Below are 22,391 nucleotides of genomic sequence, written 5' to 3' on the forward strand. Positions count from 1 at the left end.
TGCTGGTTCACTCCCCAAAATGGCCAGGACTGGGCCAAATGGAACCCAGGGGCCAGGAGCTTCCTTCAAGTCTCCCATGTAGGTGCAGGGACCCAAGCACTTGGGCCATTTTGTGCTCCTTTCCCAGGCGCACTAGCAGGAAGCTGGATCGGAAGTGGAGCAGCCAGGATTCCAACCGGTGCTCATATGAGATGCCAGCGCTGCAGGTGGCAGCTTACCCACAGCACCCAGCCTTTAGCTCTGTGTTTTTCAAGATGAAAGACCTCCAGTGTGATTAGGGAACCCTAGACCAGGCCTCGTGATTCCTTTACACGATTGCTCTTTTCATTTCTTTCCATAGAAATGTTTCTAATAACACTGTACCAAGTTATGGCCCTGTACTGACAACCAAAACTATGCTTTTCAACCCCTCTTCCCTAGTGCCCCAACCCCACCAACAAGCCTTCAGGGACGCCAACAGGGAGATGGAACTTGTCTGTGGGTGGTCCTGCCTGAGACTTCAGCTGCCCGCAAGGCTGTAGCCTAGATGTGACAGGAGGCTGGAAATGGTGACATTCTGACATGGCTAGCAGCAGGAAACGTGTCTGTGAGGTGGAGCCGATCAATGGGAACTAGAGAATCATCCAGCTCTACTGAACTTCTCCCCTCTCCAGAGTGGGGGGAGAAAGTGGCCACTGCAGCTGACGGGGCTGTCCAGCTGAAAATTAGATGACCACTGCCACTCCCCAACTTCCCAGCTACCAGATAGGAACCAGAGGGAAAAGTATCCCAAGCTGAAGGAGGGTAGAAGCCAGGCTTATGGTTCATCAGCCTTCTTACCTCCCTGTGGCTGCCACTGGAGCCTAATAAAAGCTGAAACCGTAGCTAGTGGCTCTGTGGGTTGCATCCTCCTACCCCATCACTGACTCCAGGCCTGGGCCCGAGCCCAGTGCATGTGCCGGGAGCAAGGGTGGGGATGTGGCCTTGCTGACAAAATCCATTTGGAATTTGTCAAGGTTGTGGTTTGGGGCTGAAGTTTGCCACAAAGTGTGCATCTGACGAAAGAAAAGGGAGAAAGCTGGGGGGAAAAGAGTCAAAGAAGTACAGAAGAAGGAAGGATTAGAAAAAGCTGGGACGGGGCCGGCACTGTGGTGCAGTAGATTAATCCTCCACCTGCTGCACCTGCATCCCATATGGGCTCCAGTTCGTGTCCCGGTTGCTCCTCTTCTGATCCAGCTCTCTGCTGTGGCCTGGGGAAGCAGTAGAAGATGACCCAAGTCCTTGGGCCCCTGCACCCATGTGGGAGACCTGGAAGAAGCTCCTGGCTCCTGGCTTTGGATCGACACAGCTCCGGCTGTTGCAACCATCTGGGGAGTGAACCAGCGGATGGAAGACTTCTCTCTCTGCCTCTCCTCTCTCTGTGTAACTGACTTTCAAATAAATCTTTTAAAAAATGCAAAAGTTCTGAATGGGGCAGGCATTGTGGTGCAGTGAATGAAGCCACCAATTGCAGTGCCCCCATGTCCTATCTGAATGCCAGTTCAAGTCCCAGCTACTCTGCTTCTGATCCAGCTCCCAGCTAATGTGCATGGTGAGCAATGGAAGATGGGGCTCAAGTAATGAGCCCCTGCTCATTCTCAGGTGGGAGAACTGGAAGGAGCTGACAGCTATGGCTTCACTATGGCCCACACTTGGCTGTTGCAGCTATTTGAGGAGTGAACCAACAGATGTTAAGATCTCTGTCTTTCAGGGTATAGAGGCTTAAGCCTCCACCTGCAGTGCCAGAATCTCATGTAGTTGCCAGTTTGAGTCCCAGCTGCTCCATTTCCAATCCAGCTCCCTGCTAATGCTCCTGAGAAAGCAGCAGAAAATGGCCCAAGTGCTTGGGCCCCTGCACCCATGTGGGAGGCCCAGAAGAAGCTCCTGGCTCCTGGCTTCAGCCTGGCCCAGCCCCAGCTGTGCAGCGGATGGAAGACCTCTCTCTCTCTCTCTCTCTCCCTTTCTCTCTGTGTAACTGTGCCTTTCAAATACATAAAGTACATCTCTGAAAAAAAAAATACAGGAATTCCTTTTGATATGTTCCCCATCCATCTTACATCTACCTCCCAAGTTCTCTATTTGTAATCAGAAGAGAAAAATACCTGTTCTTTTTGGGTCCAGGTTCAATGTTGAGATACATTTAGGACTCGACATTTCCAGAACAGAGGTGATCTGATAGTCTAGAGCAGGCAGTCAGCAAACTACAGGCAAAGGACAAATCCTGTCCCACATCCCAATTTTACAAGTGAAGCTTAACTGGACACAGCCACACTCATATACTCATATATGGGCTATGGCTGGTTCTCATCTGTAACAGCAGAGTTGAGTGGCTGAGACAAAGACCACAAGCCTCATCATATATTTACTAGAAAAAAAAAATGTGCCAGCTCTTGTTCTACAGCAGTGATGGAGGTGAAATCAGGAGCAAGTAAACAAGGCCTACATTTGGATCTGCAGCCCCTCCCACCAAAACTGCCAACCAACCCCACTGTAGGCCATTTCAAATTTTTGGCACTCATTGAGTGAAGGGGTAGGAGGCACCTGGAAAAGCGACCAGGGGCTGAGATCCCAAGCATGGGGAGATAACAATCACCATTTGGACTCACCAACCCAGTAGCTTAATTTATTTTATTTTCAAACAGGAACCAAGAACAAGTCTCAGTACAATAAATTATCCATTCTCAACCCTCCTGCTGAAGAAGGAAAAAGGCTCCAAGAGTCTTAGGTTAAAAAAAAAAAAAAAAAAAAAAAAAAAAACAAAAAACCCTTCCTTTGGAGGGTCTATTTTAACACCTGAATGGAAGGAAGCTCATTCCCTAAGGGCCTGGACAGGATTCAGGGGAGAAGACCCTATCCCACCCTCCCATCTTGTCCCCCAAGACAAATCTTTCCATCACTGTCTCTCATTACCTTTCAAGAGGAGAGCCAGGCTACTGTAGAGGAGCTGTGAACAGTAGATAACAGTGAGGGGGTCTCCTTTCAGATATAGGTCTTACTGGCTCCACCTCTAACTTCTGCATATCTGGGGTTATCACTCAGGAGAGAGAGGAGTAGTCAAAAACAAGGAACGAGAATCAGGATTAAAGGGTGCCCAAGACTGCATTTCATCTTGGGCCATTCAGGTGTTTAAGGAAGAGGGATGGCACATTTCTCCCAAATCCAGCTAACTTGGCAGGGGTTGGGGAGACTTCACCTGACCCCTACTACCCTCAAAAGCTTTTGAACTTCCAGGAGCCAAGGAGGACCCTGGACAGAAACCAGAGCCAAGGACTTCCCTTCCCCAGCCCCTAGGTTGAGGCTGGCCTCACTTGCACACATTGACCCATTCCGTGACTTTGCACTCGTCACACAGCACATAGCAGCACCAGTGGAAGCGGCAGTGGCAGCGCTCAACTCGCGTCTGCCGGAGCACGTTGTGCCCGCGGCCGCAGCACAGGCTCCCGCAGCCATCCAGCAGGCGGCTGGTCTTGTTGCAAGCCCGGCCTCTCGTGCCCGGGGAGCCCACCGTGGGGTCTCGCTCGCAGAAGTCGGGAGACTTCTCAAAGTAGACCAGCTCTCCTGAGAGGCGCCGGGGACGCAGGCGGGGTTGGAAGGCTCCGGAATTGCGGTTGTGGGTGTCAATGAAGATGGCTCGGCCCAGCCGCTCCCTCAGCGCTGCCCCCACGGCCCGGAACTCTGGGGCTGCCCTCCAGCAGGTTTTAAACTGGCAGCTGCCCGAAGTGCCATGGCACTTGCATTTCCGCTTCAGGTTTTCAGTTACCACCTAGAACATCAGAGAGGAAAGAGGTGGAGGTGAGGGCAGCCCAGAGGCCCAGCACCCAGGAGGCAAGAATGATTGGGATGGCAGAAGAGAAAGGGCTTTGCAAAGCCAGCAGGTGCCAAGCTGGGTGCGTTGGCTGTTTGCAGATGCTGAGCTGAGGCTGGGTGTCTTGCAGATGCTGAGGGGCCGCCACCATCCCACATGCTACTGCTCTGCTGTGCTTCTCAGCGGCTAGCCAGGACTCAAGAAAGCCAGGGAACCCAGGTCAAGATGCATTCACATACCTGGCGCCCCACCCTGTTGTTATGGATTCTCATTCTCGCCTGGATGTCCCGGGGAGCTTCCCTGGAATCCAAGAAGTCCCGAGAGAACTTCTCTCCAAAGTCCATGTCATGGTTACAGCCACCCCATTCCCACGTGTCCTGGGGGCCAGGGCTGGAGCCTGAGCCGGGGCCAGGGCTGGGCAGGGAGTGGGGAAAACTCTTGCCCCGGGACAGCGCCTGCAGCTGCAGCAGTTTGGACCTGAGCCGATCCTGTTCACCGCTGCCCTTCCAGCCACAGCCACAGCTCACCAGCTTGCCCAGGCTGCAGGCTGTGGCTACTGCATGCATTACCCCAGCAGCCAGCATGGAGAAGGAGAAGGCACTCTCGCGGAAACCTGGTTGGGGGGGAGGGGGAAAAGAAAGGCAAATGGTGGAGGGGACATTGACAGGCACCTGAGGGTGGGAAGGCGATTCCTAACTGATTCCTGACCCTGCCGGGCAGATCAGAAAGCCCAGAGCCTGATTTCCCTAACTGTAAGGGAAGACGGTGGATCCAGATGATTTTTGGAGACCCATTATCCCTCTTAAAAGTCTGTGGTTTTCAGGTGTGGATGAAAGAGCTCGCCCAGGGGGGAGGAGACCCTGGGATTGGGATGACTAAGAGGGAGTCCCTGAGGTCTTTGAAGATGAGTTCACTGAGTTCCACATCTGAAAGCCTTCGAAATTCCCCAGCCCTGCAGGAAACTTTAGGGGGTGAGGGTGGTGGGGTGGGGAGAAGCCTTTGGGGTTCTTTTTATTTCTTCAGGATTATGTTAATCAGTCTTTTAATCAAGCTACCCTCCACCACCCCAACACCCCCAAAGCACTCAAGCTGTGGAACTGCCCAGGTCTGAGTTTTATATTTGCCCATCAAGACTGTTTATCCTAACCTGCTATTACCTTATAAAATACTGGGGAGCGGAGAGGGATGGGGTGGAGGGGATTTTTCCTAATGCCCTCTTAAAAGATTGGCTTCTGTGTTATGTTTTTTTGGGGGGTCACGGAAGCACAAGATGATAAGCCCTTCCCAGGCTTGGATAGACACACGCCCCATCTAAAGGCAAAGCCTTCTCCTATGCCAGGCTCTCAGCAGTAGAGGGTCCCTCGCCACCCTGTAGGAGCCCTGAGAAGATGAAAGGAGTAGAGGCCAGGCTCCTCAGTGCCCAGGACCCAGGGCCTGGACCAGCCTCCGGATCCCCCAACCTCAGCGTTCCAAGAACAAAGCTGTTTGCACACGTCCTGGGAATTCCCCTGCAGACGGCATCTGCCTATTAACCCTATAGTCCCCGAAGCACTGCCCCCACCCCCTGGGCGGAGCCCCCCACGGATCTTTGCTCCTGGGGAGCAGGGCGTGGGGAGAGGCTGTGATGCCTCCCAGACCATGCCTTCCAGACCAGACCAGCAGTGACCTGTTCTCTGCCCCTCCAGCCATTCCTCACCTGCTCAGGTGAGGGACACCTGGGAACTCCACAGCTCAGAGGAGGGGGCTGCTCCCCAGCTTCAAAGCTATCAGGGTCTTTGTTCCCAGCTTTGGCTCCTGGGAACCCCAGCAATTAGGGGAGCAGGTTTAACCCTTAAACGGTTGGGGGCGTCACTCCACCCCCGCTGAGGCTCTGGGGACACCAGCCTGGACTTGTCCAGAGAGGAGGGAGGGGAGAGAGAAATGGGGGCGGGGAGGAGCAGAATGGGGGCGTTTGAAGCTTCCAGGGCTGGGGGCGTCTCTTGTTCACAGGTGCAACCCAGATTGAGCAGGGCGGAGGCAGGAAAGGGGGGGAGCCCTGGGGTAGGGGAGCGAGGACCCAGCTGCCTTGCCGGCAGCGAGCAGGTGGGAGTCAGCACCGTAGGGGCCCAGACGGGTGGCCAGACCCGGCTCAGCCCGGCTCCCGGGGGGAATTCCCGGAGAGGCCCCTCCCGGAGCCTTGAACCCGTCCCTTCCCGCCTCCGCTCGCCTCGGCCTGCCCCCCGCACCCCAGCCTCGGCGGCGGCGCAGACCCCGCCCCTCCAGGCTCACCGCGCTTGAGGATGGCGCTGTGGTGCGGCAGGCGGCCGCCGCCCTCGAGTGCCGAGCAGTTCCAGCGCTGGTCGCGCAGCTGGTGCTGGCACTCGTGCACGGCGACGTGCAGACCCTGAAGCGCAGAGGCCGTCACGTCGGGGCTGCGCAGGCACAGGCCCAACTGGCGCTTGCTTAGGCCGGACAGCGTCAAGCACACGGTGTTGGCCGTCAGCGGCGGCTCCCCGGGCAGCTTCAGGCCCAGAATCTCATTGCTGAGCGCCCTGGGAACAGAAAGGGCGTCTCTGGTGTCCGGACCCCCTCCACCGCCTCCACTCCCGGCCTGCACTCCCCGAGGGCAGGTGTTCGGAGGAGGGCTCAGAGGTACCACCGCGGGGCGGGGGGGGGGGGGGTGCTGCTCACCGACTGCACACCGCAAGGAGCAGGAGACCCGCGAGGCCCAAGGGCAGAGTCCGCTGCTGGGGCTCCTCCAGCATGTCGAAGCCCGGAGGCTCCGGTGGGCAGATGTGGTCAGGGCCTGTGGACAGGGAAGAGAGATCTGATGTGAGATTGGGGACAAGGGTGGCTTGCTCGGGGCTCCTAACCCGTTCTGGCTCTAATCACCCATCCCCAAATAAAACCCATTCCCACAGTCCTGGACGGCTGAAAGAGGAAGAACCCAGACCTCACGCAAGCCCTGGAGCCCTGCCCGGTCAGACACAATGTACACACAGACACACACGCACACATTCAAACTCAGACACACGGACCACCGCCTCCCACTGCTCCCTCTCCGAGCTCTCCCCCCACCCATAACTGGCTCCCACGCCCCCAGAGGCCACGGAGTGCAGGTATTGTCAAAGGAGAATGGAGAGTGGGCTCCCCCACTCCCCCTGGCACCTCCCCGCTCAGTGGGGAAGGAGGGAGGGGACGCTCCAGGTGCAGCTAGAAGCGGGAGGGGAGCCGGGTTCTCTCCGGTGTGGAACCCGGTGTGGGCAAAGCTGAGTCCCCGCCTTTCCCAACTACTTGCGCCCCTCCTCAGCGGGCTGCCCGTCTGGTCCCCACCCCCCTTTGCAGCCACTTCATTGCCCACCAAACTTGGAGGCACCCTTTTATGCTCTGTCTTTATCCCTGGCAGTGTCTCTGGCTCTCCGCGCTTGCGGGTGGGCGTCCGTCGGTCTGTCTGGTCTGACAGTGCACCGGTTCCGTCCCCAGGGGCTCGCGCCCCTGCCCCTCCCTTGCTTTCTGGGCTCCGATTACCTCCAGCGGTTCCGGTGCTGGGTCCGTGACCGGCGCGGCTGGGCCGCCTGGACTAGGCTCGGGCTGCTCAAACTCTGGGGAGACTGCTCCGGGTTCTGCCCCCTCGGCAACGCTGCATTCTTCCAGGGCTGGGCCACTCCTCTCCGCCAGCTTCCCCCAGCGCCGCGGCGGCCGCGGGGAAGGAAGGGCGGGAGGAAGGGAGGGAGTGCTCGAGAGAGCTAGGAGAGAGCCGGCAAGCGCAGAACTGCAGCTCTGGCTCTGCTGGCGCACAGCTCCCCGAGGCTCGGCCCGGCTGACGGAGCTGCGGCCCCTCCCCGAGCCCGGGGCATCCCCTCCCCCCTCCCCCCTCCCCGCCTTGACCAGGGGAACGCAACCGCTCCCCCTCCTCCCAGCCTACACACACACCCTCTCCCCCGACGCCCGCGTCGAGCTCAGCCTCGCAGAGCAGGGAAATGGCCCGAGTTCCTCTCACCTGCGCTGGGGTCCCCAAAGCTGCAAAGGAGAATGCAGCCACCCAGACCGGCAAGCCGGGACCGCGTCCCGGTGGCCAAACCTTTCATCATCTTTGCCTCAGTTTCACCACCAAGAGCGAGGTGACTGGCAGGCTCCTTCGACAAGCCGAGGACGGAGCTGAACGGGCGTCTGGCTTCCGGGGTTGGACAGCGGCTTGCAGAGTCCGGAGCTGGGAGCGCAGCCGTCCGCAGGGCGCTGGGAGCCAGCTGGAGAGGCTTAGGACTGTGGGCTTGGCAACCGCCCATCTCAGAGCCCTGCACCTCCCCCTTGGGAGGGGTCAGCTTTGGCCTTGGAGTTTGGCCCCAGCTGAGGTTCAGGTAGCCCCATAGCTCTTCAGCCTGCCTTGCAGGCATCCTGGCCCACAGCGATCTTCCTACCCTTCTGAGGATCCCTGCTGCGAGGTGGCAGGTGCACTTCACACAGGCTGAAGAGGGTCTCGGGATCCCAAACTGAGCCCAGCCCCAGGCAGTCAGGAAAGACCCCGGTCCTGGGATACACAGGCAGAGGCAAATCGCCTCCAGGAGCTCTAGCGGTGGCAACGAAGGGGTTAGGCGCCACCGAGCTCCCGCCTGAGTCACCCTTGCAACTCTAACCACTGCGGGCTATTTTTGCCAGAGAGGGGCCCCAGGCTTCCCAGCCACCCCCAGCCCCTGCCAGACCACAACCCAAGGCACGGCTGGCCCCGCGCACCCCAGGCGAGGCGCGTTGACTCAGACACGGCTCCCCAGGAGGCAGAGGCACGGGGCTGATGCCCGCAGCCAGAGGCCTCTTCCTTGGTGGTGGTAGCACAACTCTACTGGAGAGCCGGCTGTGAGGCTGCAGGTCCTGCCTTGGGCTGCAGGGGGCGCCGCGTCCAAGATGGAAGATGGGGGATTTAACGCATGTTGGGATTTTCCTGAGCACCTTCTTGTGCCAAGCCCTGCACAGGCCAGGGAAGTGAGAGTGCCATGGTCCCTGGCACTGGGCAGCCTGGACCGAGAGGGATGCTTTGCTCTCATTTTGCACCTCTGCACAGCGGGAGGATGGGGGGACGGAGCCCAAGTGCTGTGGACCCCCCTCCCATTTAGAGGACAAGAGCCAAACCACATGTGGCTTTTGAGGCCGCTAGAAGCTGAAGCCCTATCTCAGTAGCTTTCATCCATAAACCTGGATTCCGTGGTCCCTGCCAATGTCCTGGCCCCTTTTCCTGAAATCCACCAGTGTCCCTGGAGTAGGGGATCCTAGACCCCTTTTTCCATGGGGACCTCATGGACACTGGAACTTCTCCATTTGTCTCCAGATTTCCCTCGAGTGGTTTTGGTGGTTGTTGATCTCGCTGGTGTCTTTTGCTTTGCCTATGGATTCTACCTTTGTCGTGTTCACACAGCATTGCTGTCAGGTGCCAACAAGGGGCCAGGCTCAGAACCAGTACCATAGGTTTCAACTCCTCAGTGACCCCTGTGCCCTCCGTGCTGGACTGTTCCAAATCCCAGCACCCCTACTCCAGCTCCCTGTCCCAGATGAGACCCGGCCTGGGGACGAGCGGCCACAGGCAGGCTGACTGGGTGGCCTGAGCTGGCCCACAGTGCCCTCAGTCCGACCGGCTGGCCTGAGCGCTGACCCGCAGGCAGCTCAAGGGCGGTGGGACAGGCGGGGCCTGGAGAGGGCTGCGGGTGCACGCCCATTGCCTAATACCCCAAGCACGCGGCCAGCTCCAGGAAAGAGGAGGGGCGGGAACCAGAGAGACCTTGACAAGGGTTGGGGCCTTCACGGGAGGGGGCTCGCAGGGGGCTGTCGGCACGGCAGGGAGGGAGTGCACGTGGATGAGCGGCATGGAGGGCTGCTCTTCCCATCGTGAGGCCACAGAGTGGATAGAGAGCAGTGTGGAGAAGAACACTGGGGCTCTGGAGGGCGGGGGTCAGAGAAAAGGGTAGGGGCCCCTGGAGATTGGGGGGATCAAGCAACCGAGGCGGTGGCTAAAGCCGGGCGCAGCCTGGGGAACCTCCTCCTCCTCCTCCTCCCCCCATGTTTGCCTTGGCCCAGGGTCCCGGGTGACTCATCTGTTGCTAAGCCGCTGATAGGGGCGGCCAGGCCCGGGGAACCCAAATTATAGGCCCAGGAGGGATGGATGCGCCTGAAGCGGTGAGCTCAGCCGCGCTGCCTACCCTCCGCCTCGAAAGCCTGCTGCAGCACCGCAGGCCACCACCAGGAGGCACCAAAGGGTCTGCGACCAGACCGTGCTGGACTCAGGCAGCGCCCCCTCCCCCCTATAATCGGCAGTGAGCTCCAGCAGTCTGTGGGGGTCACCCTAGGACATGTCCCCCTTCTCTGCTAGTGCCTTCCCAACCCAATGGGGCAGTGCTGCCTGCTGACGCTTCGAATGAATGTAGGCTTCCCCACCCACAAACTTGCAGCCTTGGTCCCCTGCTTCCTCCCTCCACCCCATCCCAGGGTCCAGGCAAAGCTGCTCCCCTCCTCCAACAGCTCACTCCTATCCCTTGTCCAGAATAGAAATTTGCTATAGATTTTTTTTTCAAGCCCTTAAAGTTATCTGTGGTCAAAAGCGATACAGAGAAAAATAAAGTGGGGTAAAGGAGGTTGGTAGTGGGGTCTTGATAAAGACAGAGGGAAAGGAAGAGAGGGAATGAATACTTGGAGAGCATTCCAGAAAACAGGAGAGCAGGTGCACAGATCCAGGCAAGTGAGCATGCCAAGAAGGCCAGTGTGGCAAGAGGGGAGGAATCCATGGGGAGACATGGCGGAAAGCAAAGGAGGATGAACTCAGAGAAAACCAGGGGCCTGAGAAGCTACTGGAAAGATTTTGATTTTTGCACTGAATGACATGGGGTATCGGAAGATTTGAATGACATGATATGACTTCCATTTTGGAAAAGATGGCTCTGGCTGCTGTGAGGGGAATGGACTGTGGGGTGTGTGTGTGTGTGTGTCAAGGATAGGAGCAAGGAGAACTTTGAGAAGGCCATTGTCCTAGGCCTTTGTCCTGAAAGGATGGAGTTGCTATTTTTTTAAAAAAATATTTATTTATTTTTTAAAAAATATTTATTTATTTTTTTGAAAGAGTTACACAGAGAGAGGAGAGGCAGAGAGACAGCGAGAGAGGTCTTCCATTCACTGGTTCACTCCCCAATTGGCCACAATGGCCAGAGCTGCGCCAATCTGAAGCCAGGAACCAGGAGCTTCTTCCGGGTCTCCCACATGGGTGCAGAGGCCCAAGGACTTGGGCCATCTTCTACTGCTTCCCCAGGCCACAGCAGAGAGCTAGATTGGAAGAGGAGCAGCTGGGACTAGAACCGACGCCCATATGGGATGCTGGCACTGCAGGCAGCAGCTTTACCCACTATGCTGCAGCACTGGCCCCTGGAGTTGCTATTTACTGCGGTGGAAAAGACTGAAGAATGAGCAGTTGGGACAAGTAGGAATCAAGGATTCAGTGAATTCTGATGCTGATTCAAGTGGTAGACATGGAAGACCAGAGTGCAGAGACGCATATAAACTAGGGAATGTGAGTCTGGACAGTTCACCAGCGGAGTTTGAGTAGCTAGCGAAGAAGCTCAGATTGAACTTTGGGTGTGTCCCAGTGTTTAGAAATTGGATAAACAAGGAAGAACCAGATAGAGAGTGATAAGCAGCCAGTGAGGTAGGAACGGCTGTTCCAGAACCAAGTGGAGATGCATTTCAAGAAGGAGGAAGTGTTTAGCTGTGCCTACTGTTCCAGAAAAGTGACTGCAGTGAGCACCGAGAACTGACTATTGGGCAGGGCAACACGGAGGTTCATGGATGATTCTGCCAAGCAGGTGAGTTCAGAGGTGTGACTGGGGTGAAAAGAAAAAGGAATTGGCACGAGCAGAGAAATGCAGCAATCTTGGATGGCCATATGGGATCAGTTTTGTGGCTTTTCAGACAGGCGCTGTCACAGTGTGTTAGCAGGTGTATGGGTACACGCCAGCAAACTGGTGATGCGGGTGGGGGGTGGGGAGATGTATTCGTAAGGTGATTTGCTCTTCCCAGAAACAGGGCTAGGTCATTCATAGTGTGAATCCAAGCCTCAAGCCCTTCCTCACTTCCTTCCTACTCCTGGAGGTCACAATGCTGGACAAAGGATATGGGCCCCATTTCTCTCTTCCTACCTCTGCTTAATGCCAATGGCCACAGACAGGACTTCCTTGTCTTCCAGGCCCACCCGTCCCCCTTCCAGGTGGGGGTCTATCAACCTCTCCAGGCCTCCATGGGAAGATGTTGCTAAGGGGCAAAGGAAGACTGCTCATGGTACTGCTCATCTACTTGGGCAATCTCCGGCAGGTGTTTTCTGCTGAGACTATAGGCTTGGGACTGTGGATGATACTGAGCCACTACACCTTGTCCTTCAGGGATGAATCACTGGAGAGGCCAGGTACCCTGGGCTGGTCAGAGGGTCAGAGAAGAACAGGATCCTCAAAACTAGCCTCTGTCACACTTCATTTGGATTCATACGCATCTCTTTTAAAATGCTAAGTGTCCCAAGAATAGCATTTAGGCTTCCCAGGCATTTACTCCTCAGAATGATCTTCTCGCCTTGCAAGGGAAGCTTGGTCATTTCTAGGACTTCAGACACTTTAGGGTCAGGCCTGGGTAAATGAGTCAGAAAGCATCTTCAGGGGCTGGCACTGTGGGCATATGGGTGCCGGTTCAAGTCCCGGCTGCTTCGCTTCGATCCAGCTCCCTGCAGATGGGGCCTGGGATAGCAGTAGAAGATGGCTCAAGAGTTTGGGCCCTGCACCTGTGTGGGAAACCCAGAGGAAGCCCCTGGCTTCAGCCTGGCCCAGCCCTGGCTGTTGTGACCATTTGGGGAGTGAGCCAGCAGATGGAAGAGCTCTTTCTGTGTCTCTCCCTCTCTTGGTCTATAACTCTGCCTCTTAAATACATCTTTTTAAAATAAGTAAGTAAGTAAGTCTTCAAGGACAAGTGAGAGGAAGAAAAGAGGACCCAAAAGGAAGACTAGAAGGTCCTAGCAACCACTTTGATCTGTTTGTCCATTTCAGAAGGGCACCAGACTGCTGGTAGGTCCCTGGTAGGAAGCAATCAGCACACAGGAGCTTTGAGTCAAAATGATCTGGCCCTATTAGCTGTGGCCTCAAACAAATGCTGGGTCTCTTTTTTCTCCTCTAAATTGGGGAAAAAGAAGAGACAGAGAGGCAGAGACCTCTGTGTGGTGGAGGAGGGAAGAGGCTGTGGTCACCAGCCTGGCGTTGTCTCCTGTGGCCATACAGAGAAAAGCAGGCACTTCTCCAATAGGAAGCCCTGGAGTGGACTTGCCGTTGAGCTGGAGCCCCTGGGAGAAAGGAGAGAGAAGGGTCGGTACATCGGATGGAGTGGGTCCAGACAGCCCAGTGTGGCCAGACTGGAGAAAAGCGGAGTTTGGGAGGAAGACAGAAAAATCCAGAGAGAAGCACACAGGTCGAGGCACAAGTGCCCTACCCCAGCCTTCTGTTCGGACAGAAGCAGCCTCTCTACAATCCTCTCCTGCCGCACCCACGCCTCTCATCCCTTCTGCCATCCTCTCTGAGCCCAGCCAGTGCTCTGAGACCCAGCTGCTCAGACACCGCCATGGCTGTAGGCTCGGCTCCCTCCCCCAATCACAGGAGCAGGTCCACACACGCCGCCACAGGATGACACACCGTAAGATGGCGCAAGGGAAAGAGAGCGACAGAGTGACACATATACACATACTTTGTCTCCCCCTGCGCTCACTCATCCACCCACCTCCACACAGTCCCAGACGCTGCTGGCTGGCTGTGCGTCCCTCAACAAGCTCCACCTCCTTCCTGACACACAGCCCCAGGCCACCGCAGGGCTGGGATGACTTGATCTCTTCTGGTGTGAGCTGAATTCCAAAATTCTTTGGAAAAGTTCCAAACATCTCAGAACAAGAAGTTTCTGCACAGGCAGACACACGGAGAGCAATGCACCCCCTCTAGAACACACCCTCATTCGCTCGCACTCACATTGTCACACTTAGCCCACTCATGCGCTCCTTGCCGGCATGCACAAACCGGTTTCTCTCCACGGCTGGGCTTAAACCCCCCCCACCCCCAATCACCGGGATTTCCCTGACCACAGCCCCACCCACGCATACACACCCCCTCCAGTCTCCCCCTTTTCCTTCCCTGTCCAGCCGTCGGGAGTTCCTGGGTGGGGAAGCGTCCCCCGGAGTTGCTGACCAGAACCACAACTTTCCTTCCGCTACTCAGGATGGGGGAGAGAAGGGACGCCGGCGGGACCCGGGGTGACGTCGAGGGGACAGCCCCACCGCAAGCGGCGAGGCGGGTTGGGCGCCTGGCGGGTTCTCCCAGCAAGCACATTGTCGCCGCGCCCCCTGGCGGATGCTAGCCCCGACGGGCTCCGGACGCGGAGAGAAGTGAGGCGGGCGCGCGTGGGAGGGCGTCCCAAGGGGAGGGGTCGGCGGCCAGTGCAGGCCCGGAGGCGGGGGCCACCGGGCAGGGGGCGGGGGGATGAGCCCCGACGGCCAGCCCGTCAGCTCTCGGCTCAGACGGGCGGGAGCCAGGACCCCGCTCGCCGCCCATTGTCTGCGCCCTGACCGGTGTGCCCTGGTGCCACAGTGCGGCCCCGCGGGGCAGCCTCCTCTCGTCACTTCAGCCAGCGCCGCAACTATAAGAGGCGGTGCCGCCCGCCGTGGCCGCTTCAGCCCACCAGCCGGGACCGCGAGCCATGCTGCTGGCCGCCCGCCTCCAGGTTCCTTAAAGCCAGACTGCGAACTTTCGCCACTGCCGCCACAGCCGCGTCCCGCCCCACTGTCGCGGGCAGCCGCCAAAGCCGCCGCAACTACAGCACAGAGCGGGCAAGGCCAGGCAGGCCATGGGGTGCTGGGCGCTGCTGCCCAGCTGGGTTTCTCCTGCGCTGCTACTGGCGCTGGCCGCCCTGCCCGCAGCTCTGGCGGCCAACAGCAGCGGCCGATGGTGGTAAGTGAGCTGGTCGGGGTCACCACTTGTCCCGGGGCGCAGAGCCAGGGGTCAACCCTACCCAGCTCCCACGCTCTGGGATCCGTCAGCCAACTGGCTAGCTGCGCCGACATCCCGGGGCACGCTGGCGCGCACTGCAGCCCCACTCCCCACCCCAGGCTACAGCTCTCCCGCAGTGGGGTGAACTACCCGCCTGCAGAGACCCACCATACCCAGGACAGGGAGCCCACTCCCTTCTAACACCGTTCTTCCCTTTTGAGTCCCAAGGCAGGCTTCACGTTGGTGTCCACATCAGAAGTCTCACCACCAGGGAAAGGCAAGGGCCAGGCATGGTCTTAGAAGGGATGCGAGTAGAGGGGTGGGGCTCAAGCATTGCATGCCCTGGGCGGGCAAGGACTGCAGGTTCGGAGCTCCATGCTTCGGCTGGCAGAGAGGAGGCTGGGGGAACACAGGTGGCCACTCAGCCTCCGGGTTCCCTATATCTCTGTCCAGACCCTGCATGGTGGGCTCCCGGACACACATGCCTGGTTATTTCAAACAGGCGAGCTCGGCAGCACGGGGTCATTACCTTATTATTTATCTTCCGACGGCTGCCTCCCTACACAGAGCCCCAGGCAGACGGACAGAGTGAAGACGGCGTTTACCGTTAAGGTGCGGGTCCGCTTGGGGAACCTGAGCTCCAGTTTCGTGTCCTCCCAGGGGCATCGTAAACGTCGCTTCCTCCACGAACCTGCTAACTGACTCCAAGAGCCTGCAGCTGGTGCTGGAGCCCAGTCTGCAGCTCCTGAGCCGCAAACAGCGGCGCCTGATCCGGCAGAACCCAGGCATCCTGCACAGCGTGAGCGGGGGGCTGCAGAGCGCCGTGCGCGAGTGCAAGTGGCAATTCCGGAACCGCCGCTGGAACTGCCCCACCGCGCCGGGGCCCCACCTCTTCGGCAAGATCGTCAACCGAGGTGGGTGCCAGGAAGGCGCTGCTTCCGGGAGCAGAGGAAACGCAGGGTTACCCCCACCCCCGGGGCACCGGCGGGAGGGCGAGCGAGTGCAGGGAAGACGTCCCGGGCGCTGTAAGGTCACTCTGTCCACCTGCCGAGCGCCCAGAGCCCAGCGCGGGCTCCAGGGCACGCTCTTTCTAACCGAGCGCTTTCCAACTGTATGCCTTGGGCACGAAGCTTGATTCTTCTGAACCATCGCCCCAGAGAAAAGGAGCTGCTGGTCGGGGGGGGGCCGCCGGTCGGCGAGCTCTCCCCACCCCCACCCCGTCCCAGCGATGTCCGGGAGCTGTTGTGTAGAGGAACGCGTCTTGCCTCCTGCCCAGCGCGGCTTTGCGTGAGCCACATAGATGGCAAGTTTGGGCTGAAGCGAGAACTTGCCGATGCAAAGTCCTCCTGCTCCCCTGCTTTCGGATTTTCTCTCTGGGGCTGCCCCATTTGAGCTCCAGTCAAAATGCGCGCGGAGAAGTCGGCGAGTCGTGATTACGGGTGTGCGCCCGCCCACACACCTACTTGCTAAAGGCGACCCGGGTCCCAGCTCTCAGGACCGCGGGGTCCCAGGCCGAGCCCCCCTCAGGAACACTGTTCCTGATCTTGTGCTTTTCATCCACAGGCTGCCGGGAAACAGCTTTTATCTTCGCCATCACCTCTGCGGGGGTCACCCACTCGGTGGCGCGCTCCTGCTCCGAGGGTTCCATCGAGTCTTGCACGTGCGACTATCGGCGGCGCGGCCCCGGGGGCCCCGACTGGCACTGGGGGGGCTGCAGCGACAACATCGACTTCGGCCGCCTCTTTGGCAGGGAATTCGTGGACTCCGGGGAGAAGGGGCGGGACTTGCGCTTTCTCATGAACCTGCACAACAACGAGGCGGGCCGCACGGTGAGTCGACCTGGGACCCGCGGGCTCGGGGGGGGGGGGGGGCACCAGGAGAGGGCGTCCCAGAGGGCGCAGGAGGCTTGGAAGGAAGCCGGGGAAGGGAAGAGATAAGCAGTCGAGCGAGGGCTAAGGGCTTCCTGGGCTGAGAGGCACAGATGCAACCAAAGCGATTACAAGTTGTGCAACCCACAGACTGCCTCGCCTACGGCCCTTCAGTGCTACAGACGAGAAAAATAAGCCTGGGAGGCTGAGATGGACGCGCGGCTCCTGTCCAATCTCGGCGGCACACTTCGTCACGTCCCTTTCCCTGGGCTTGGCTAGGCCGGGGCTGCTGCCGAGAGAGGGCCTGCTGGCGTCCGGGAGGGGGCGGTGTCTGGGCGGGTGCCCCGGCGCTAGCAGTGCCCTGGGACGCGCACGCTCTCTTCCCTCACAGACCGTCTTCTCTGAGATGCGCCAGGAGTGCAAGTGCCACGGCATGTCGGGCTCGTGCACCGTGCGCACGTGCTGGATGCGGCTGCCCACGCTGCGCGCCGTGGGCGACGTGCTGCGCGACCGCTTCGACGGCGCCTCGCGCGTTCTCTACGGCAACCGCGGTAGCAACCGCGCTTCGCGGGCGGAGCTGCTGCGCCTGGAGCCCGAGGACCCGGCGCACAAGCCGCCCTCCCCACACGACCTGGTCTACTTTGAGAAATCGCCCAACTTCTGCACGTACAGCGGACGCCTGGGCACCGCGGGCACCACGGGGCGAGCCTGCAACAGCTCGTCGCCGGCTCTGGACGGCTGCGAGCTGCTGTGCTGCGGTCGGGGCCACCGCACGCGCACGCAGCGCGTCACCGAGCGCTGCAATTGCACCTTCCACTGGTGCTGTCATGTCAGCTGCCGCAACTGCACGCATACGCGCGTGCTGCACGAGTGTCTGTGAGGCGCCGCGCTCGCTCGCGCCCGGGGAACGCTGGCCTCCAGCGCTTCCCCCAGACAGACTCGCTGGCCTGCCAGACCCTCAGAAGCGTCCCCACCCGCACCCCGTACCTCCAGCCACGTTCCCACGGTGGTGCAGATGGTCCCTCCCACCTCCATCTACCTGGGGACTCCTCAAACCACTTACCTGGGGCGGCACGCACCCTCTTGCCACTCTGAGGGATCTGCCCCAGACCTACCTCCCTCCCTGTCCGCGGGAGACCCCCCTTGTTGCACTGCCCCCTTCCCCTGCTTGACCAGGTGAGAGAAGGATTGGTCTTTTCCCCACTCTGAGGTCAGCTCCCTGCTCCATGGTACCAGCGACCCCTGCGCCTCTCTCTTTCCCTCTTTGTCCTTTCTCTCTCGGTCTCCATGCACCCCTTCCCCCTCCCAGCTTGCTAGGGGTGCAAACCCTGAAAACACACACAGGCACACGCACACACACACACACATACACACACCTGGGCCATCAGGGAATTCTCCTCCCCGTGAGCAGCTGAAGCAGGAGATTGCGGGGTGAAAAGGCAGCTGTGGTGATGTGGACCAGGAGGCCCCCCTCCAGAAGGGGATGAGGGTGGGGGGCAACCCAGCAGCAATGCCCCCCACCCCGTTCTCCAAGCCTCTGCCCTGAAGCCATTGAACAGCTGTGAGCCACCCTCAGCCACCTCCTACCCCTTCCTGTCCTGCCTTCTCATTAGTGTGTAAATAATTTGCACTGACACGTGGATACAAAGCCACGAATTTGGTTGTTGTAAATAAAACTATTTATTGTGCTGGGTTCCAGCCTGGTTTGCAGAGACCACCCCCCAACACCTCTCACCCCCCAGCCCCTCTCCTTTGGCCCCTGTACCCTTTCCTCTACTCTTCCCAGCTTCTCAAAGATGCCTTTGCCCACCGGAATCAGTATTTCCTCCCACTGTAGCTATTAGTGGCTCCTCGCCCCCATCGGTGCAGTATCTTCCTCTGCAGAATAAAATCTATTTTTATCAATGACCTGTTGGCTTTTCCTTGAATTCAGAACACGACCTTCACCCTTCTTGCATCCTTGCCTGGCTTAGGTGCTCTTAAACAAATAGAACACATCATCAGGGGAAGGCTTTTCTGATCCCACACGAGGGCCCTGAGATCCTGACCCTTCCATGGCCCTAATGACATCTCCTAAGAGAACCCGATAAAGAACCAAAAGACCCCGCAGAGGTCTTCCTTCTCCAACACCACTGGCTAGGAGATGCGGGCGTGTGCATTCACGCAGTGAGTGGGGATTAGACCAATTCCCCAGGGCTGTGACGGTAGTGCCGATGGAGTGGCAGTCAGGACCCTGTTCAAAGGAGCGGGAAAAGAAACCCAAGCAGAAAAGGGTGTTGCCCCCAGTGTATAGCTATTGGTTCCTCAAGCCTGCCTTCCCCAGCTGCGCTCAGGGCATTGGGTGGTGGTGAGGTTTTCCTAACAGGGAAACACCCTATTAGGACCCTATTAGGATCCCATCCTCACTCTGGGCTCAGGGGCATCCAGGTGACAGCGAATGCACTTCAGACAGGGACCCAAAAGCTCAGAGACAATGGTGGAAGAGAAAAGTGGAACAGGAGGCTTAAGATCCAAACACAGGCCACACTTAACTGAATACAACCAAAAGGAAACCCAGTGTCAACCATAGCCACACCATTAAGCTGGCCATTTTCATAAACAGTGACAGCACCAGTGTGAAAACTTCTAAGTGCACATTCATAGACATCAGCAGGAGTTCTAATCCTGCCCACAGTCCTGAGCCCATCTCTAACTTTAATCCCCTCCCTGGTTCTGGGACTAGGTAATTCTCACATCCGACAAACACTAACTCCTTCCTAAATGCCAGCGATTGTCTGGAATCCTGACCCTTCTGAGGAGAGGAGCTGTGAAGCACCGCCCCTGTCCGCCCGAGGGCACCAGCGGGTCCCAGCCTGCTCTCCCCAGGACGCTGTCACTGCCTCCCACTTCTCCCTGGATACGTAAACTCTGACCCCTCTTGGCCTTCGGGATCTGTGTAGGGAGAGCAGAGCAGAATCAGGAGCTGCCCAGCACTTACAACTGCAGCCCTATGCCTTAATACCGCCTCGGGTTTGATGGGAAGCCCGGCGGGAAGAATGAAAACCTTAGTGATCATGGGTAGGAGGCACTCGAAAGGCCTTAGGGTCCAGTAAAGAGCACCTGCAGAGAATGCCCAGTCTGTAATCCAGACAGTGGCTCCATCCCACAGCTCTCAGAAGCCAGGGGATGTAGGGGGCACTTGGAGAAGCAGCAGGGGTCGGAGAGGGGGTCCAAGGGTTGACAACTGTCTCTACCACTCTCAGCTAAACTCTGAACTCCCAAGAAATGGAATCAGAGTCAGCTTTCAGGCCTGGCAGCTGGGTGGTGGTGGTGGTGGTCTCTGGGGGTGAACCGACACACAGGAGCTGGAGGAAGAGCAATGGAGAGCCCCCTAAGGAGACACACAAACTGGCCTGATCAGAGGCGGTTACGGCACCTTATCCTTGTAGGGAGGGGATGAGGTTCACATGAGAAAATGTTGGGTCATCTGAACACTTGCTACCACCGCCTCCGTACCAGGTAAATGCCAAATACTGCCAATGCAGTGATGTTCAAGCCACAGGACCTGCCTGGAGGAGGCAACTGTCCGGCCAGAGAATCAAGCACCCTGACAGATATTGTCCATGTAGTAGGCGGGACGTAGTGTGGACTTGGTGAGGTGGAAAGCCAAAATCTGCATGTGCAAGACGTTTAAGGATACACAACTCCCCATCCCCACCCCACTCTTCCTCACTCAAGCCTACAACAGAGTAGCCTTTTTCTTTCCGAAAGCTGGGCCTGTGTGATCAGTGGGGGCTGTGGGGAGTGTGGTGCTGTAAGGGGCATGCAGAATGGCTGCCTCCTAAATGAAACAGGATCTAATGAAAACGCAAACCCTTTGTAGGAGCTGCAAAGTGCCCCATAGCAGCTAGGAGCTACTGATATTGTCTGACGCACTATGGTGCTACCCTCCCCAGGGCTGCAATGGACTAACCCTGGGCAGAAACACCTGTGCCTAGAAAGAAGCCTCGACAAGTGTGCAGGGCCCGGGACGAAGCTGGCTCAGGGTGGTGGCCCCGGGGAGTTGTGTCATCAAGAATTTTGCTGGATGCTCCTCTGGCTCCCGCCCACCTCTGATCTTAAGGTGCCAGGGGCCATGCACCCAGTGGATCAGAGACTGGCAGGGACCCTGGACACAAGGCTGGCTTAGGTAAGTGAATGAAAAGTTAGTCTTGAAATAAACCCGGGGGGGGGGGTGGAGGTGGGGGGAGCGGAAAAGCTGAGAGGACCTAGACATCAGGCTGGTGCATGGTCCCCCAGGGGGGTCAGCAAGCTGGCTCCACTCACGCCCGCTCCACGCACCCTGGAAAAACCCTGTCAGTGGGACTGCAAATACGCTAGGGTCCAGCCGCCCCTCCCTCCGTCCCCCCACCACCACCCAGGCTGGCTCAGGTCTCCTCTCCCGGGCCCCGAGGAAGAAAAATAACAAAACGAGGAGAAAATAAGCTGTTTGGCTGTGGTGTGAGCTGGAATATCCATGCTACGCTGCCCACCACTCACTCTTACTCACTCTTTCCACACCCAGCCAGGGCGCCCGGGCATGAGACAGACCACCCTCCTGCCCCCTCCCCCGTCTGGGCTAAAAGCAGATGCTGGTGAGAGAGCAGCAAGTTATAAATATGCCCGAGGGAACTGCCGCCAACTCGCTCCCTTGTCATACCCTGGGAGGGGGCAGGGTGGGGTGGCTCCTGGGAGGAGCCAGGGCTGCCCCGTCCTGAGGCCCTGCAGGAAGTGGGGCTTCCAGGAGCGCGTGCGTTCTGGAAGCTGGAGGTGCCATAGGGATTCTTGTCACTCTGGATGTTTGCTTAGCTTGAAAGGGCCTTGTACCACCTCCCGTCCTCAGACCTTTTCCTCTCAGCAACACACAAGCTCGTTCATTCATTCATTCATTCATTCATTCAGCGGGCGCTCACTGAGGCACCCCTGCATGCCAGACCTACGCCCACGTCACGCATGCGCACACAGCTCTCCCGCGCCCGTGAGTGCGTGTTGTCTTAGCTGCCTGTTAGGATGTCCCCAGGAAAGGCCACGCTGCTTCCGGCTCCCCGGTCCAGCCTCAGACAGATTGGGGTGCTGGGTGGTGGGGGAACAACTGAGAATAGACACCCCACCACCCCACCACCGCCAGAGAGCCTGTTCTTGCTACTTCCCCTTAGATGAGGGCGTTCTCCCCTCGCCACGCATGTGCCCTGTGCGGGAAGCCAGTCCCCATTCTGGGGCCTCTTGAGGGGGCACCTGCCCAGGCTGTTAGAGCCTCCCGCCTCCCGCTCAGCGGAGCGAGAGGGGCAATGCCACCCTTCGAAGCTTCCAGCACTTCTCCACCCCCCCCCACCCACCAAGGCCCGACCCCTCCCTTCTCCCTTTACCCTATTAATCCTCGGAAGTGAAGGGGCCATCCCTGGCGGCCCCCTCGGCCCTATGGCGGCCCCTCGCCCTCCTCGGCTGGGGTCTAATTAACTCCTCCTGCCCCTGGTTTTCTGTGCCCCCTCCCCACTACCCCACCTTGTCGGCCCCGCCCCTCCGCTCGGCTTGTGCCCCACCACGGACATTCCAGCCAGGCCGGGCCCGTGTGCCAGGGCAACCAGGGCCGGACCGAGGCCTAATCCCCCCGCCGCCCGGCCCGGCCGGGGGAGCCCCACTCACCTCCCCACTCTCTGGAGGCTGCCC

The 22,391-nt window shown here is 58.5% G+C and overlaps 2 protein-coding genes across 2 annotated transcripts; one reads left to right on the forward strand and one right to left on the reverse strand.

The window, feature by feature from the left end:
• Positions 1-2,632: 2,632 nt before the first annotated feature.
• WNT10B (Wnt family member 10B) lies at positions 2,633-7,621 on the reverse strand. The gene is made up of 5 exons (XM_002711076.6): positions 7,331-7,621; positions 6,494-6,608; positions 6,092-6,354; positions 4,063-4,436; positions 2,633-3,781 (listed from the first exon to the last, which is right to left on the reverse strand). The coding sequence occupies exons 2-5, from the start codon at positions 6,565-6,567 to the stop codon at positions 3,323-3,325; spliced, it is 1,170 nt and encodes a 389-aa protein (XP_002711122.1). The 5' UTR covers positions 6,568-6,608; positions 7,331-7,621; the 3' UTR covers positions 2,633-3,322.
• A 6,406-nt stretch (positions 7,622-14,027) lies between these two features.
• WNT1 (Wnt family member 1) lies at positions 14,028-18,559 on the forward strand. Its single transcript, XM_089308272.1, has 4 exons — positions 14,028-14,799; positions 15,499-15,752; positions 16,402-16,667; positions 17,098-18,559. The coding sequence occupies exons 1-4, from the start codon at positions 14,696-14,698 to the stop codon at positions 17,584-17,586; spliced, it is 1,113 nt and encodes a 370-aa protein (XP_089164398.1). The 5' UTR covers positions 14,028-14,695; the 3' UTR covers positions 17,587-18,559.
• Positions 18,560-22,391: the final 3,832 nt, after the last annotated feature.

The sequence above is a fragment of the Oryctolagus cuniculus genome, chromosome 11, assembly GCF_051225735.1.
Source record: "Oryctolagus cuniculus isolate XC-2025 breed Fujian yellow rabbit chromosome 11, ASM5122573v1, whole genome shotgun sequence".
NCBI lineage: Eukaryota > Metazoa > Chordata > Mammalia > Lagomorpha > Leporidae > Oryctolagus > Oryctolagus cuniculus.